Genomic DNA, 14,854 nt, shown 5'->3' with positions numbered 1-14,854 from the left:
TTTCCTTCCTAATACCCTTTTGTTCCCTTTAACCTCTTGCCTTTATCGCTTATTCCACTCATCTGTCAATCTCCCCCCCACTCTCCTCACCGAGATCCATTTATCACGTGTTTAAGAAGGAACTGCAGATGCTGGAAAATCGAAGGTACACAAAAATGCTGGAGAAACTCAGCGGGTGCTGAGTTTCTCCAGCAATTTTGTGTACCTTCCATTTATCACTTGCCAGGCTTTATCCCAGCCCCAACTCTAATTTCCAGCTTTATTACCTCCTGACGCTAATCAGTCTCATGAAGAGTCCCGGCGTATAATTTCACCTGTCCATTTCCCTTCACAGATGCCATCTGTCCCACTGAGTTCCTTCAACACTCTATTTTTTATTCAAGGTTCCAACATCTGTGATTCCTTGTTTCTATACTTACATGCAAGAAGGCATCAGCGTCTCTGAAAGTAGTTGGAGACTATGAATTGGAGAAGGTTGAACCAGAAAGATGTCAAACTAGTATCAGGGAGAGGCTCCAAAGTCATCTGGACCAGGGCACTGGATAGGATGCAAGGGAGCATGGGTTCATGCCACACCATGACTTAAATTTGGAACCAAGACATAAACGTAGTTTGCATTTGAGCCAGTGTTCTTGTAAATCTGCTCAGTAGTTCTTTGCTCTTAATTCTAATTTTCATCACCAGTCCCTCCCTTCTATAATGACTCTATATAGTCGTGTATAAATGCACTGTCCTAATGTTACTTCTGTGCCCTTCTAGCAAACTAGACTTCTGGTCACCCTAACTCTTGGGATTTCATGGAACAAATTAGATTTAGGCTACCCTGGTCCATTCTTTTTTAAATGCAAAAAGCTACTGATATTAGTAATTTTGAAAATGTTGGATATACTCTGCAGATCAGACAGCACCTGTAGTGAGAAAAATTAACTTTAATTATCATTGTAAATGATAGTGGTATAATATAATTTTGTATCCAATTCAGAAGAGGCACAGATCACTGCAACTTTAATGTATTAAATTTAATGGAAACCAATTATGAATCTGAGCAAGTAAGGTAGATCAGTAAATATGGTTGAAAAATTCATCGATTGATGAACAATGGAAGCAGTTAATGCCATCAGTGCCCCATCGTAATCCTATATTCCTCTCTAAGGTCATCCCTCATGCATTCCAATGAGAATGAACCCAGTGTATCCAATCTGTCCTTGTAACAATAGACCTCCAATCCAGGCAACACCCTAAGGCATTCTTCCTAACAGACCATAGGATAGTCCACTACATAAACATAGCAATTAGCCCATGATGTCTTTGCCAAACATGATGCCATTTTAAACTGCACATGCACTGTTTAAATATGGATCTGAACATGGTCAACATCTACTCGTGTGTCCGTCTAAATGCCTATTAAACATTGCCATCATATCTACTACTACCACAACCTGTTCCAGGCACCTATCACACTCAGAAAAAAGAAAACTTGCCTTATCGCTGCCCTTTAAACTTTTCCCCTCTTATCTAAAAATGATGTCCTCCACCCTGGGAAAATTAGTATGACCATGGTCTCCTAATTTATTACTTCTATCACGTCACCTAGTTTTTATCCACCCTCTCCTTATAGCGAAAGGGGCTGTCCCACTGCGGCGACCTAATCTGCAAGTTTAGACGAGTTTGTCCTCGCCCCAAACTCGCAGCATGGTCGACACGAGGTCCTGGGAAGTCCTATGAGGTCACTGGAACTCTCCTTCATGCTCGAGGGAAGTTCCCAAATACTCGTGGCCTCAGCTAGGTCGCGGAAACATTTTCAGCATGTTGAAAAATTTTACGGAGTAAAATTTGGTCGGCATGGTTCTTTTTAACTCGTTGTGCGGTGGAGTGGGTACGCTATTTAGTCACAGGCAGTCGAGGACAGCCGTAGGCAATTTCCTTCGTTGACCAGGCATTTTGATTGGCTCATTGACCACGGAAAACCAACCGGTAGGTAAAATGCCCGCTAAACATTATTACACTTCATAAAAATGTCTCCACTCCTTCTACCTCCCCTTCTCTCCCCTTCTCCCCCCTTCTCCCCCCTTCTCCCCCCCTCTCTTCCCCCTTCTCCCCTTCTCCCCCTTCTCCCCCTTCTCTCCCCCCTCTCTTCCCCCCCTTCTCCCCCCTTCCCCCCTTCTCCCCCCCCTTCTCTCCCCCTTCTCTCCCCCCTCTCTCCTCCCCTTCTCTCCCCCTCCCCTCTCCCCCTTCTCCCCCCTTCCTCCCTTCTCCCCCTCTCTCCCCCTTCTCCCCCCTTCTCTCCCCTTCTCTCCCCTTCTCTTCTCTCCCCTCCTCTCCCCCCCTTCTCTCTCCCCCTTCCTTCTCTCCCCCCTCCTCTCCCCTCCCCTCCCCTCCCCTCTCCCCCTCCCCCCTTCTCTCCCCTCCCCCCCCCTTCCCCTTCCCCTTCCCCCCCCCTTCTCTCTCCCCTTCTCTCCCCTTCTCTCCCCCTCCCCATCTCCCCCCCTCCTCCTCTCCCCCCCCCCCCCCCCCCCCCCTCCCCTCCCCCCCCCCCCCTCTCCCCCCCCTCCCCCCCCCCCTTCTCCCCCCTTCCCTCCCCTTCTCTCCCCTTCTCTCCCCTTCTCTCCCCCTTCTCTCCCCCTGGACTCCCCCTGGACTCCTGAATGCCTTAACCCCACCCCCACTCCTCCTCGTTTGTGCCTCACAGAGTCAGACAGCACAGAAAGAGGCCCTTTAACCCACCATGTGTGTACCGGCCACTAGCTCCGTCATCTTCTTGGCTTTGGTAATTTCAGAGCTCATCCAGATAGTTTTAAAATGTTGTGGGAGTACCTGCCTCCACTGTGCATTTACGCAATGTGTTCCACTTTGCAACTACAACTACTGGTGAAAAAGAAGTTTGACTTTGAGACATTTGTGTTATGAAGAAAAGTTTCCCACCATCAGCCAATTTACACCGCTCATTAATTTGTATGGGCTCCTCCTACCTGTCTCCTCCACATCCCCGCCAATATCTTAATAAATGTCCACACCAGCTCTAGTGCAATCATATCTTTCCTCTAGTGTGTCACCTAGAACTGAACAAAATATGCCATTTGTGGTCTAATCTAACTTTTGTTACATAATGACCTCCATGCTCTTCAATTCAATGCAGTGAATAGCTGGGAATTGAGTCCTTCAGCATGATAACCTTATTTGTGTTGTGTCTCTCTGATATCTGCCGTTACATCTGTTCCTTTAACTCCTGCTGACTGCTGGAAAATCTGAAAACTCCTCAGACAACACCATTTTTGCTTTCAGCCTCTACCTAGTCTAAGGTCTCATTTGGGCAACCTCTCTAAATACTGAAGTAACGCAATCTTTAACAAACAACGCAATAGTTTTCCCTTTTTACTCCCCCTTTTGTCTTCCCTGAACATTCCCGAGCCTCGGATATTGAGATGCAATATATAGATATTGAGATAAAGTTTATTCTTTAACCAAGTGTTAGTGATGCCAACAGTATCATAGACCCCATGTTAATTAAAACTTTGAGCTCATCCATTTTACTTGCTATACTCCTTGCAATAAAATAGATCTAACTTGGATTTGAATTCCCTTGATGTGCACTTACTTGGAACTGCAAACTATTTCTCCTTCTACCTTTCCATCTGTGGATCTACTCTGAGCCCCCTCCCCCTGCCAACTCAGATTAAACCATTCCCAACAGTGCAACCAAACCAATTGGCCCCATTCTGGTTAAGTTGCAACCTGTCCCACTTGTACAGGTCCCATCTTTCCCAGAAAAGGCTGTAAAGATAGTCCATAGTTCCATGAATGTGGCATTGCAGGTAGAAATAATGTGGCATTGCGTGTGGATAAGGTGGTGAAGAAGGCTTTTGGAATGCCGGCCTTAATCAGTCAGAGAATTGAGTATAGAGGTTGGGACGTTATGTTACAGTTGTACAAGATGTTGGTTCGGAGTATTGGTTATTTGGAGTATTGTGTTCAGTGTCGGTCACTGTTGAAAGGTGTCATTAAGCGGGAAAGAGTGCAGGGAAGATTTACGAGGATGATAGCTTGAGGACTTGAGCTGTAGGGGATAGTTGCATTTATCCCTTGGAGCAATGGAGGCTGAGGAGTGACCTTACAGTGGTGTACAAATTGTGAGGAAGACAGACAGGGTGAATGCAATGGGTTTTTTTCCAAGTGTAGGAACATTAAAAACTAGAGGTGATCGATTTAAGGTGAGAGGGGAAAGATTTAGTAGGAACCTGAGAGAAAACCTTTTCACACAGAGGGGTGTGGTATATGGAGCTATCTGCCAGATGAAGTAGTTGAGGCAGGTACGGTAACAACATTAAAAATATATTTGGACAGGTTCACAGATAGGAAAGGCTGAGATGGATATAGGCCAAACATGGCAAATTGGATTTACCTAGTTGGGGCATCTTGGTCAGCATGAACAGGCTGGACTGAAGGTCCTGTTTCTGTACTGTATGACACTATAAAATCATTGCCCTTCCACCATCTACAAGACACAAGTTAGGAGTGTGATGGAATATTCTCCACTTGCCTGGAATTCAAGAAGCAATATGTAAGAAGCACCAGTCTGTTTCTCATCTTATCAAGAGTGCATCCATAAGACCCTATTAGCTGCAATCCCTCATCCTGATTTGGAAATATATCACCACTGGATTTATATTCTGGCATTCATTGGCCAATTGCACTATGGAATAACTTCAATAGTTCAGAGAGTAGTGAACCACCACCATATTGAAAGAAAAAGGGATGCATAATGAATTAATAATAGAAAATAGGTCCATTCAAACCCAGTTGCAAAGCCGACACAATATCTGTCCACAGTACAAGCAATGCAGTAGGTTCAGAACAGAACACACAGTTAGTACTAGTGTGATTGGAAGAACTTTGCAATTGCAGGTCTGTCAAGTATAATGTACTAAAAGTGTTATGTGCTGCTTATGATTATCTGTTTATACAGAGGACCTAAGCAAGTGAGCACATTAATTTGGTAAATTCAACTTGTTGCGAGAAAAAAATGATATTTAATTGATTGGTGTATATTGCAATTTCTACTGTTACATGTGACGATAGAATGGACATTTATCATTTTTAATCAAAGTCATACTAAAGCAGGAAAATTCAGCCACACAGTTCTCCAAAGTGTAGTAGCTTCAGAATCCTTTGCTGTTGGGAGGAATTCAACCATTGATAACACTTGTTATTTATGCTCAGAATCGTGTTGTATGTGTGGTCATGTTGGATGTTGGCTGAGAATTACATTTCCCATAGAATGGTATGGCCCATGGGCAACAAAGACCAAGCAATGCTGAAGCCCGTTTCTCTGTTGCCTAATTTCACATGAGTTATCTTAAGTCAAGCACGAGATCCTTCTACGGAGATATCAGCTGCCACTGAACCCATGATAGTCTGTGACAAGTACTCACTGCCAAAGAATACATGCAACTATGTACACAGATTCAGAATGAACAGTACTAAGCTCGTAGCAAGAATCACAGACCATTCATGCCACCTTCAAAAGTCTCCAAAATCATGATGCAAATGGGGCTGAGCCCCAACAAGTCTTCTGGACTGTGTGATATTAAATGAAAATTCTGCGGATGCCTGAATTGTGAATGAAAAATGAAAAATGCTGGAAATACTTAGCAGGTGAGGCAGCATTTGAAGAGAGAAACAGAGACAATGTTTCAGGGCAATAAGACATCAGAACTGAGTGGTAACCTGCTGATTATGAATACATTTAAGTTTTGAAATCAAATGTTATTTACAAGAGATTTCTGGATTTTTATTATACTTTAGGTGAATAAAGTGTTCTGGCCAATTGCCTGAGCAACCAGCCTCTAATGTTATGTCTGCCTGATGTGCACTCTCTCACCAGGGCAAACAGCTGTTTTAAACACACCAGTTTGAGCTCTCCTTAATCTTTTCTTTTTATATTTGTAATTGTGGAGTCAATCAAATAGTGAATTCGAATGATGTCACAGAACACAAGCAGCTATTTTATCTTTCCATTAAGTATTGACAAGGTCCCGCATGGAGGCTGGTTTGGAAGGTTCGATCATACGGGATTCATGGTAAACATGATGAGTGAAAGGATTCCGAGAGTGGAAATGAAGGATTGTTTTTCAGATTGGAGGCTGTGACCAGTGGTGTGCCACAGGGATTTCTGTGTCTGCAGTTGTTTGTCATCCATATCAACGATTTGCATGACAATATTATTGACATGGTTGATACGTTTCGGGATGATGCCAAAATTAATGGTATAAGGAACAGTGAAGGTAGTTATCTAAGCTTACAATAGGATCTAGATGAACTGGGAAAGTGGGGTAAGGAATGGTGATTGGAATTTAACAAGGACACATGCAAAGTGTTGCATTTTGGCAAGACCTATAGAAAATGGAGGGCCCTGAAGAGAGCTGTAGAACAGAGCAACCTCGGAGTACAGGTACATAGTTTCCTGGCCACACAGGTAAATGGGGTGGTGAAAAGGGTGTTTAGTGCACCTGCCTTCATCACTCGGGGCGTTTGGACATCATGTTGCAACTGTACAAGTGATTGGCGAGACCACACAGACCGTTATGCACAGTTCTGGAAAGATTCACAAGGATGTCACAGGATTTGAGGGGCTTGTATCCATGGATAGGTTGTTGATTGATGAGGGCATCAAAGGTTATAGGGAAACAGCAGGAGAATGGGGTTGATTTGGTGGATGGTGATTTTGGGCAAGTTTGGGCAGATAAAGTTCAACATTGAGATGTCTGAGGGGATGCATTTTGGGAGGACGAATACCGAAGGACAGCACAATCTTTTTGTGAGTAACACAATAGTATTTTATCAAATTACTTTGTGGTTTTTGAGAAGGGCTGATACTAAGGTCATGGTACAATGATTGAGGACTAAGTGCAAAGGCTTTGGCAAGGAGGCGAGGCGATGACAGACAGTCACGGTAAGGTCTTTCCTTGCTCTTTGAGAGAGTAATATCTTCAGGCGTAGTAATAGCAATCTACAAAATGCTGTGAAATGTGGGAGAAGCGGATGAGTTCAAGTGTGTAGGAAGGAACTGCTGATGCAGGTTTAAATCGAAGGTAAACACAAAATGCTGGAGTAACTCAGCGAGACAGGCAGCATCTCTGGAGAGAAGGAATGGATGACGTTTTGGGTCAAGACCGTTCTTCAGACTGTGTTTGTGACGATTACGTTTGCAGGAAGTGTGTCCAGCTGCCGCTCCTCACAGAATGCATGGATCAGCTGGAGGGGTAGTTGGCATTGCAGGAGAGATGCACGCAGGAGGCATGAAGTGTTATAGAGTGGGTTGTCTGGAAGGGGATCACACCACAGGATCAGCCAGAGAGACGAGTGAGTGACTGCCAGGGAGGGAAGGCACTAACAGAAGTCTGAGGTGGGGATCGTTGATGATAGATGCCACCTTCTTGAGGCTTTTGATGGAGGACGAAGCTGAACCCATGATGGACCTCTCTGGAGCCTCTTGCTTTCCTGTGCATTAGAATTGCCAATCGAATTCTGTTCATCAACGCATCACATTAAGCAATCGTCCCCAAATCAGATTGCGGAGTGTTGTGCCTTCATGTACAGAGGTTGCCTTCTCTATCCTTCTCCACAACATCCTTTTCACCCCTCAACATCTACTCTCCCAGTGCCATTGTCTTCACCCAAGTTTATGTTCATACCTTCCTCTCTCCGCCAACAAATGTTACCCCTACGCCATCCTCTTCACCCTTATTGTCCCCTCCCTTTCACCATCTATTCCCTACCCTGGCATCCTGTCCCCCTTCCTCCATCATGCTGTTCCACACCTTGCCTCACCGCTGTACCCGCCAGTCAACTCCCTTCCCCTGTCATCCTCTCTCCTTGTCTATGCCATGCTCTTTCCTCTCCCTGCTCCTCTCTCCCCTGCATGCCTAATGTACACTCATTTTCACCCCTTCCCCCCTCCCCCCCCCACATCTCTACTCTCTGCAATAGCAACAGCTTACTTGGGGCATTGTGCAAGGCCTGGTCTACCACCTTGCGTCTCCTGTGAGGCCAGGACGTGTAGAAGCACAGACACATAGCAACACAAGAGGCCATTTGGGCCATAAATCTGTGTTAGCTCCTGAAGTGCGGGCCATTCAATGCCATTGCTTGCTCTTCCTATGAATGATTTTCTAGATGACATGTGAAGATCCTGTGGTGAGTGAATCCTTAAGCCGAGGTCCTGGGAGGGAAATTAAATGTTTTTTTACTCCAAGGGTTTTTAGTAATGTGGAATGCACTGGCTGTAAACATAGTGGGATCTAATTCATAAATACTTTTGCTGATTGGATAGGCAATTAAATTTTATTATACCTTCTCAAAGATATTGGAATCCTAACTTTGAATTAGGGATTCATGTGGACGAGGAATTTCATTGCACCTTGACAATAAATGAATCTGAGAATCAGATCCCATTAGAAATTCAGACTAGTTTGGATATAGCCCATAAAAAATTAAAATACCCTCACCCTCAGCATTGGACTATCTTCAGTGTGCATGGACTGCTCTGATTATATTGATGTAATGGGAACTCCAGCCCTGATTTCCCATCATATGCAGATAACCCAAATACCTGAGTTTGCGATACCTTATGATAACAATATTTGAACAGTTTTCCACATGCCAGAAGCTTCCTAGAAATACTTGAAACAGAACAGTAAAAAGACTCAAAGATAGAACTGAACATGCATGCAGCTATCAGTATGTACAGTACCTTCCATAATGTTTGGGACAAAGACCCATCATTTATTTATTTGCCTCTGTACTCCACAATTTGAGATTTGTAATAGAAAAAAATCACTTGTGGTTAAAGTGCACATTGTCAGATTTTAATAAAGGCCATTTTTACACATTTTGGTTTCACCATGTAGAAATTACAGCAGTGTTTATACATAGTCCCCCCATTTCAGGGCACCATAATGTTTGGGACACAGCAATGTGATGTAAATGAAAGTAGTCATGTTTAGTATTTTGTTGCATATCCTTTGCATGCAATGACTGCTTGAAGTCTACGATTCATGGACATCACCAGGTACTGGGTGTCTTCTCTGGTGATTCTCTGCCAGGCCTGTATTGCAGCCATCTTTAGCTTATGCTTGTTTTGGGGGCTTATACCTTCTGTTTTTTCTTCAGCATATAAAATACATGCTCAATTGGGTTCAGATCGGGTGATCGACTTTGGCCACTCAAGAATTGACCATTTTTTAACTTTGATAAACTCCTTTGTTGCTTTAGCAGTACGTTTGGGATCATTGTCTTGCTGTAGAATGAACCGCCGGCCAATGAGTTTTGAGGCATTTGTTTGAACGAGCAGATAGGATGTGTCTATACACTTCCAAATTCATTATGCTACTACCATCAGCATTTGTATCATCAATGAAGATAAGTGAGCCAGTACCTTCAGCAGCCGTATATGCCCAGACCATACATGCCCAGCCATACAAGCCCAGGCCCAGAGCTAGATAGGGCTCTTAAAAATAGCGGAGTCAGGGGATATGGGGAGAAGGCAGGAACCGGGTACTGATTGTGGATGATCAGCCATGATCACATTAAATGGAGGCGCTGGCTCAAAGGGTCAAGGCCTACTCCTGCACCTATTGTCTATTATCTATTGTCTAACACCCCCACCACCGTGTTTCACAGTTGAGGTGGTATGCTTTGGATCTGGGGTAGTTCCTTCTCTCCTCCATACTTTGCTCTTGCCATCATTCTGATACAAGTTCATCTTTGTTTTATCTGTCCACAAGACATTTTTCCAGAACTGTGGTTGCTCTTTTAAGTACTTCTTGGCAAACTAACCTGGCCATCCTATTTTTGCGGCTAACCAGTGGTTTGCACCTTGCAGTGAAGCCTCTGTATTTCTGTTGATGAAGTCTTCTGCAGACAGTGGTCATTGACAAATCCACACCTGACTCCTGAAGAGTGTTTCTAATCTGTCTGACAGGTGTTTGGGTTTTTTCTCTTTTATAGAGATAATTCTTGTGTCACCAGCTGTGGAGGTCTTCCTTGGCCTGCCAGTCCCTTTGTGATTAGTAAGCTCACCAGTGCTCTCTTTCTTCTTAATGATGTTCCAAACATTTGATTTTGGTAAGCCCAAGGTTTGGCTGATGTCTCTAACAGTTTTATTCTTGTTTCTCAGTCTCATTATGGCTTATTTGACTTTCATTGGCACAACTTTGGTCCTCATGTTGATAAACAGCAATAAAAGTTTCCAAAGGTGATGGAGAGACTGGAGGAAAGACTAGGTGCTGAGAGCTCTCTTATACCGGCATTAAGGAGGCATTTAAACACACCTGAGCAATTACAAACGTCTGTGAAGCCATGTGTCCCAAACATTATGGTGCCCTGAAATGGGGGGACTATGTATAAACACAGCTGTAATTTCTACATGGTGAAACCAAAATGTATAAAAATTGCCTTTAATAAAATCTGACAATGTGCACTTTAAACACGTGTGATTTTTTTCTATTACAAATCTCAAATTGTGTAGTACAGAGGCAAATAAATAAATGATGGGTCTTTGTCCCAAACATTATGGAGGGCACTGTATGCAGTTATTGTGGTAGATTCATCCTACATTAGGCTTTTGGCCTTTGCGTGAATCTTCTTTGTATCCAACTATGTCAAGTTGGAAGACTAACTTAAGTAACAGTTGGCATCTCAAGCATCATCCAAACACCATGTTTTGTCTCTACCATTATTGCACGACCATGTTACTAAACTGTTCTGAGGTGTTTCAAAGTGAGTGTTTGTCAACAGAGGCTAGAGTGAAGAAGTCCAGAAACACCATCCAGAGAAGCACAGAGACTGGCATGGCAGTGGAAATGCGACGCATGACGCGCCAGGCCAGCCGGGAGTCCACAGATGGTAGCATGAACAGCTACAGTTCAGAAGGAAAGTAAGTACACTGAATTGTCTTGGTATGCTCTGCCAAAGGTGGGACCCATTGTATCTGATGGTGAGAAACAAGGCACATTCAGGCATATATCTCGCATTTTAAGAAGGTCTTTTCACTAAGATGAAAAAGATAAATTTCTTATGGAAATTTACTACAGAAGAAAACCCTTTGGCTCATCGTGTTTCAGCTGGCTTTAGCCCCTTTGGACAAAAACTCATTTTGTCCTTTAATTGTCCTTTAATCTACTGAATTGTCCTTTAATCTTTCTGCTAATTCTTTTCATTTTAGGCCCACAGTTAGCTTAGAAACAGCCTTCCCAACCGTTAGTCCCCTTAGCTCCAAAGAAAACAACTGCACCCCTGATAGCCCCTGGCAACCTTGTAAATCTTATCTGCACCCTGCCCAATGCTGTCTCATCCTTCCTGTATTGTGGTGAACAGAACTGCTCCAGCTGTGACCTCATGGTGTTTTACACAGTTCTGGTGTAGCCTCCTTGCTCTTACAGTATATTATTTGTATTGGCCAAAAAAGGACAAAAAAGGCACCATTTGCGTCTTTAACCCCTTCTATCTTCAGGATTTGTCAACATGCTCTGCAAGATCTCTCTGTTCCTCGACTCTTCCAGTTACTGTACTCCCTTTACTTGTTCAGCTTCTGCACATGTCTCCAGATTTAATTCCATTCAGCACGTCTCTGCACATCCAGGCAGTCCAATGTGCAATCTGGAGCTTTCTTTTCCCCAATCAACCTTAACTCACCACCAGATATTGCTTGCATTTCACATCCAATAATTGATTCGACACTTCCATGATAAGTGTTCAGACACCAAGGCTTGCACAGCCCATTCTTTACAGCTTTCCAGTCAAGGCTTTCATTCTGCTGGGGGTGCGGAAGGGAAGGTTATCTGTTAGAAACTATAACCAGAGCTGACATTAACTGGCATTTGGAGAAGTGTAGTCAAAATTAAAACCAAAATTAGAACAATAAAAATAAACCATTTGTTAATGTCAAAGGTAGACAAAAATGCTGGTGAAACTCAGCGGATGAGGCAGCATCTATGGAGAGAAGGAATAGGTGACGTTTCGGGTCGAGACCTTACTTCAGACTGATGTCGGGAGGAGGGGGAGCTGGGAAGGGGAGGGGAAGGAAGAGAAAGCAAGGACTACCTGGAATGGGAGAAGTCAATGTTCATACCGCTGGGGTGTAAACTGCCCAAGTGAAATATGAGGTGCAGCTCCTCCAATTTGCACTGGCCATGGTGGAGGCCCAAGGACAGAAAGGTTGGATTCGGAATGGGAGGGGGAGTTGAAGTGCTGAGCCACCGGGAGATCAGGTTGGTTATTGCTAACTGTGCGGAGGTGTTGGGCGAAGCGATCGCCGAGCCTGAGCTTGGTCTCACCGATGTAGAGAAGTTGACACCTGGAACAGCGGATCTAGTAAATGAGGTTGGAGGAGGTGCAGGCGAACCTCTGTCACATCTGGAACGACTGCTTGGGTCCTTGGATGGAGTCGAGGGGGGAGGTAAAGCGACAAGCGTAGCATTTCCTGTGGTTGCAAGGGAAAGTACCAGGGGAGGGGGTTGTTTGGGTGGGAAGGGACGAATTGAACAGGGAGTTACGGAGGGAGCAGTCTCTGCGGAAAGCAGAAAGGGGAGGAGATGGGAAGTTGTAGCCAGTGGGGGGCTCCCGTTGGAGGTGGCGAAAATGTCGGAGGATTACATGCTGTATGTGACGGCTGGTAGTGTGGTAGGTGAGGACAAGGGGGACTCTGTCCGCGTTACAAGTGGGGGGGATGGGGTGTAAGAGCGGAGCTGTGGGATATAGCGGAGACCCTGGTGGGAGCCTCATCTATAATAGGAGAAGGGAATTCCCATTCCCTAAAGAATGAGGACATCTCCGATGCCCTGGTCTAGAACACCACATTCTGGGTGCAGATGTGGCGTAGACGGAGGAATTGGGAGTAGGGGAGTACTGAAGCCAATTAACCTGCAAGCCTGGAGTGTGGGAGGAAACCGGAGCACCCGGAGAACATTTTAAAAAGCACGAAAGGTGAAATTAAGACAAAAGTGCAAAACAATAGGTCAGGCGGCATCTGTGGGGAGAGTTAAGATTTCCAATTGAAGAACCTTTGACAGAACTGTAGTTGATATTTAATCCTCTGCATCATATCATTTTTCCCACACTTCTGCCCTCATCCCCTCTCCTGTTCAGATTAATTGTCTTTTATGTATTTTATGTATTAAATATTAATCAGGCCATTTCTGATCACCGCATCACGCGAAGGATATGACTGCACTGGAGAAGGTGCAGAGGAGATTCACCAGGAATTTGCCAGAGATTGAATGTTTCATCCATGGGGAGTGACAGGATAGCCTAGATGTGCTTTCCCTGGAGTGGAGAAGGGACTCTTGGAGGTGAAAAACAAAAAGAGTAAAAACATCTGAAATGCTGAATATTAAACCTTGTTCTCAGTCCAGTTGGTGTAGGTTTAGAAATCAGGGAAAGAGGGTTGTCACCCAACTAACCATCTGACCTCTGCTAGCCCTTCTCACTGGGAGTGCCCAGTGGCTAAATAATAATGTGGCCATATATGTTCATACCTCTAACTAATGTTATCTGCTCTAGTTTATTTCCTGGGATGAGATTAGGTGCCGACAGTCAATTCAGCGACTTCCTTGATGGGCTGGGACCTGCGCAACTTGTTGGAAGGCAAACATTAGCAACGCCAGCCATGGGTAAGTAATGAGTATTGGAATCACACACACAGCGCTCAGAGCTTTCTTAGCTCAGTTTATTGGAGTGCTTGGGGAAGGCAAGTGCATTAATCAACCAGAAATCAGCAATAGCTTCATCAGCTCAGCGGCCTCTACTGCAGAGCATTGAAAAATGAATTCATAATTAATGTTAATGTGTTATTTTTTGTTATCATTGTTTGTTTTTTTTTTAATTTTGGAGTGGCATAAGGCCAAGTGGCTGAAGGTGAGATTCGGAGAGCAACAGGCAAAGGGGTGATTGCAATTTCTTCTTAGAATTTCAGGCTCTCATTTAAAAACTTTTCATACAAATGTGCTTTCAAGTTAAATGATGCCAGCTCAGATTTGAGAGAAAATATCTCTGGCTGGGTGCGAGTAGGTGTTCATGGAGCACCTGGCCATGCCTGACCAGGCACTGTAGGTCGGGCAGCAGTAGTCACACCAGCACTGGTCACACCATGGCCCTACAGCATGCAGCCAAAGGGCAAGGCACTTGCTCAGGGGCAGAGAGCTGGGTGCAGGTGTCTGCCACTTCCACCATTGCCACACCACTCTTTCCGTTATCCTCACATCGCTATGGCTGTTGTCAGCTCACATCCCCACGCTCTCCAGCTAGCAAGAGATAAGCAAACATCTGCTGGCACTCAGGGGAACTGCGGGGCAGATGTTGCCTTCTGAAGGCATTGTCACTCAGCACAGAAGCACAGCTAGTGGATTGGTTGTTTATCCACAAAACACTCCAAATTCACTGAAGGATAAGTGAGCAGATGTCAGCCACCACTGCAGGGTGACAAGTAGTAGTGTCTATGAGATGTTTCTCCGGGTCATAGCCCAGTGATTGTTCAGGAAGTGAAAACTCTTATAGTTATCCTGCAGTATTCTGGTCACTTGGGGATCCTGTAGTGCTTCACTTTAAATAGGCCCATCATCCTTGCTAGACGTCTGCCCAGTCAGCTCACTGCCCACAGTCAACTGCCCACGACCCAAACCTCATTGCCCATTGTCCAAAGGTCATTCCCCACAACCCACTGCCCTCAATCCACCCAGCTCATTGCCTGCAGCCTATGGTTCATTATCTACCATCTGCAATCACAGCTCACTGCCACTGTTCCCAGTGGTGTAGTGCTGCACTGCAATACTGACTGTTCCCTACCACTGCCTCAGCTCTC

At 44.7% G+C, this 14,854-nt stretch overlaps 1 protein-coding gene across 8 annotated transcripts in view; it reads left to right on the top strand.

Moving 5' to 3' along the window:
• Positions 1–14,854, top strand: part of LOC129697485 (regulating synaptic membrane exocytosis protein 1-like) — a 384,892-nt gene that overhangs the window by 361,480 nt on the left and 8,558 nt on the right. For all 8 annotated transcript variants that reach the window (XM_055636107.1, XM_055636105.1, XM_055636102.1 and 5 more), the window contains 2 exons: positions 10,795–10,933; positions 13,558–13,667. In XM_055636107.1, the coding sequence (XP_055492082.1) occupies positions 10,795–10,933; positions 13,558–13,667 (249 nt within the window). The remainder of the gene's footprint in view (positions 1–10,794; positions 10,934–13,557; positions 13,668–14,854) is intronic.

This window comes from Leucoraja erinacea, chromosome 5 (assembly GCF_028641065.1).
Source record: "Leucoraja erinacea ecotype New England chromosome 5, Leri_hhj_1, whole genome shotgun sequence".
Classification (NCBI taxonomy): Eukaryota; Metazoa; Chordata; class Chondrichthyes; order Rajiformes; family Rajidae; genus Leucoraja; species Leucoraja erinaceus.
Note: the sequence above shows the minus strand (reverse complement) of the source record. Positions and strands in the feature narration are given on the sequence as shown.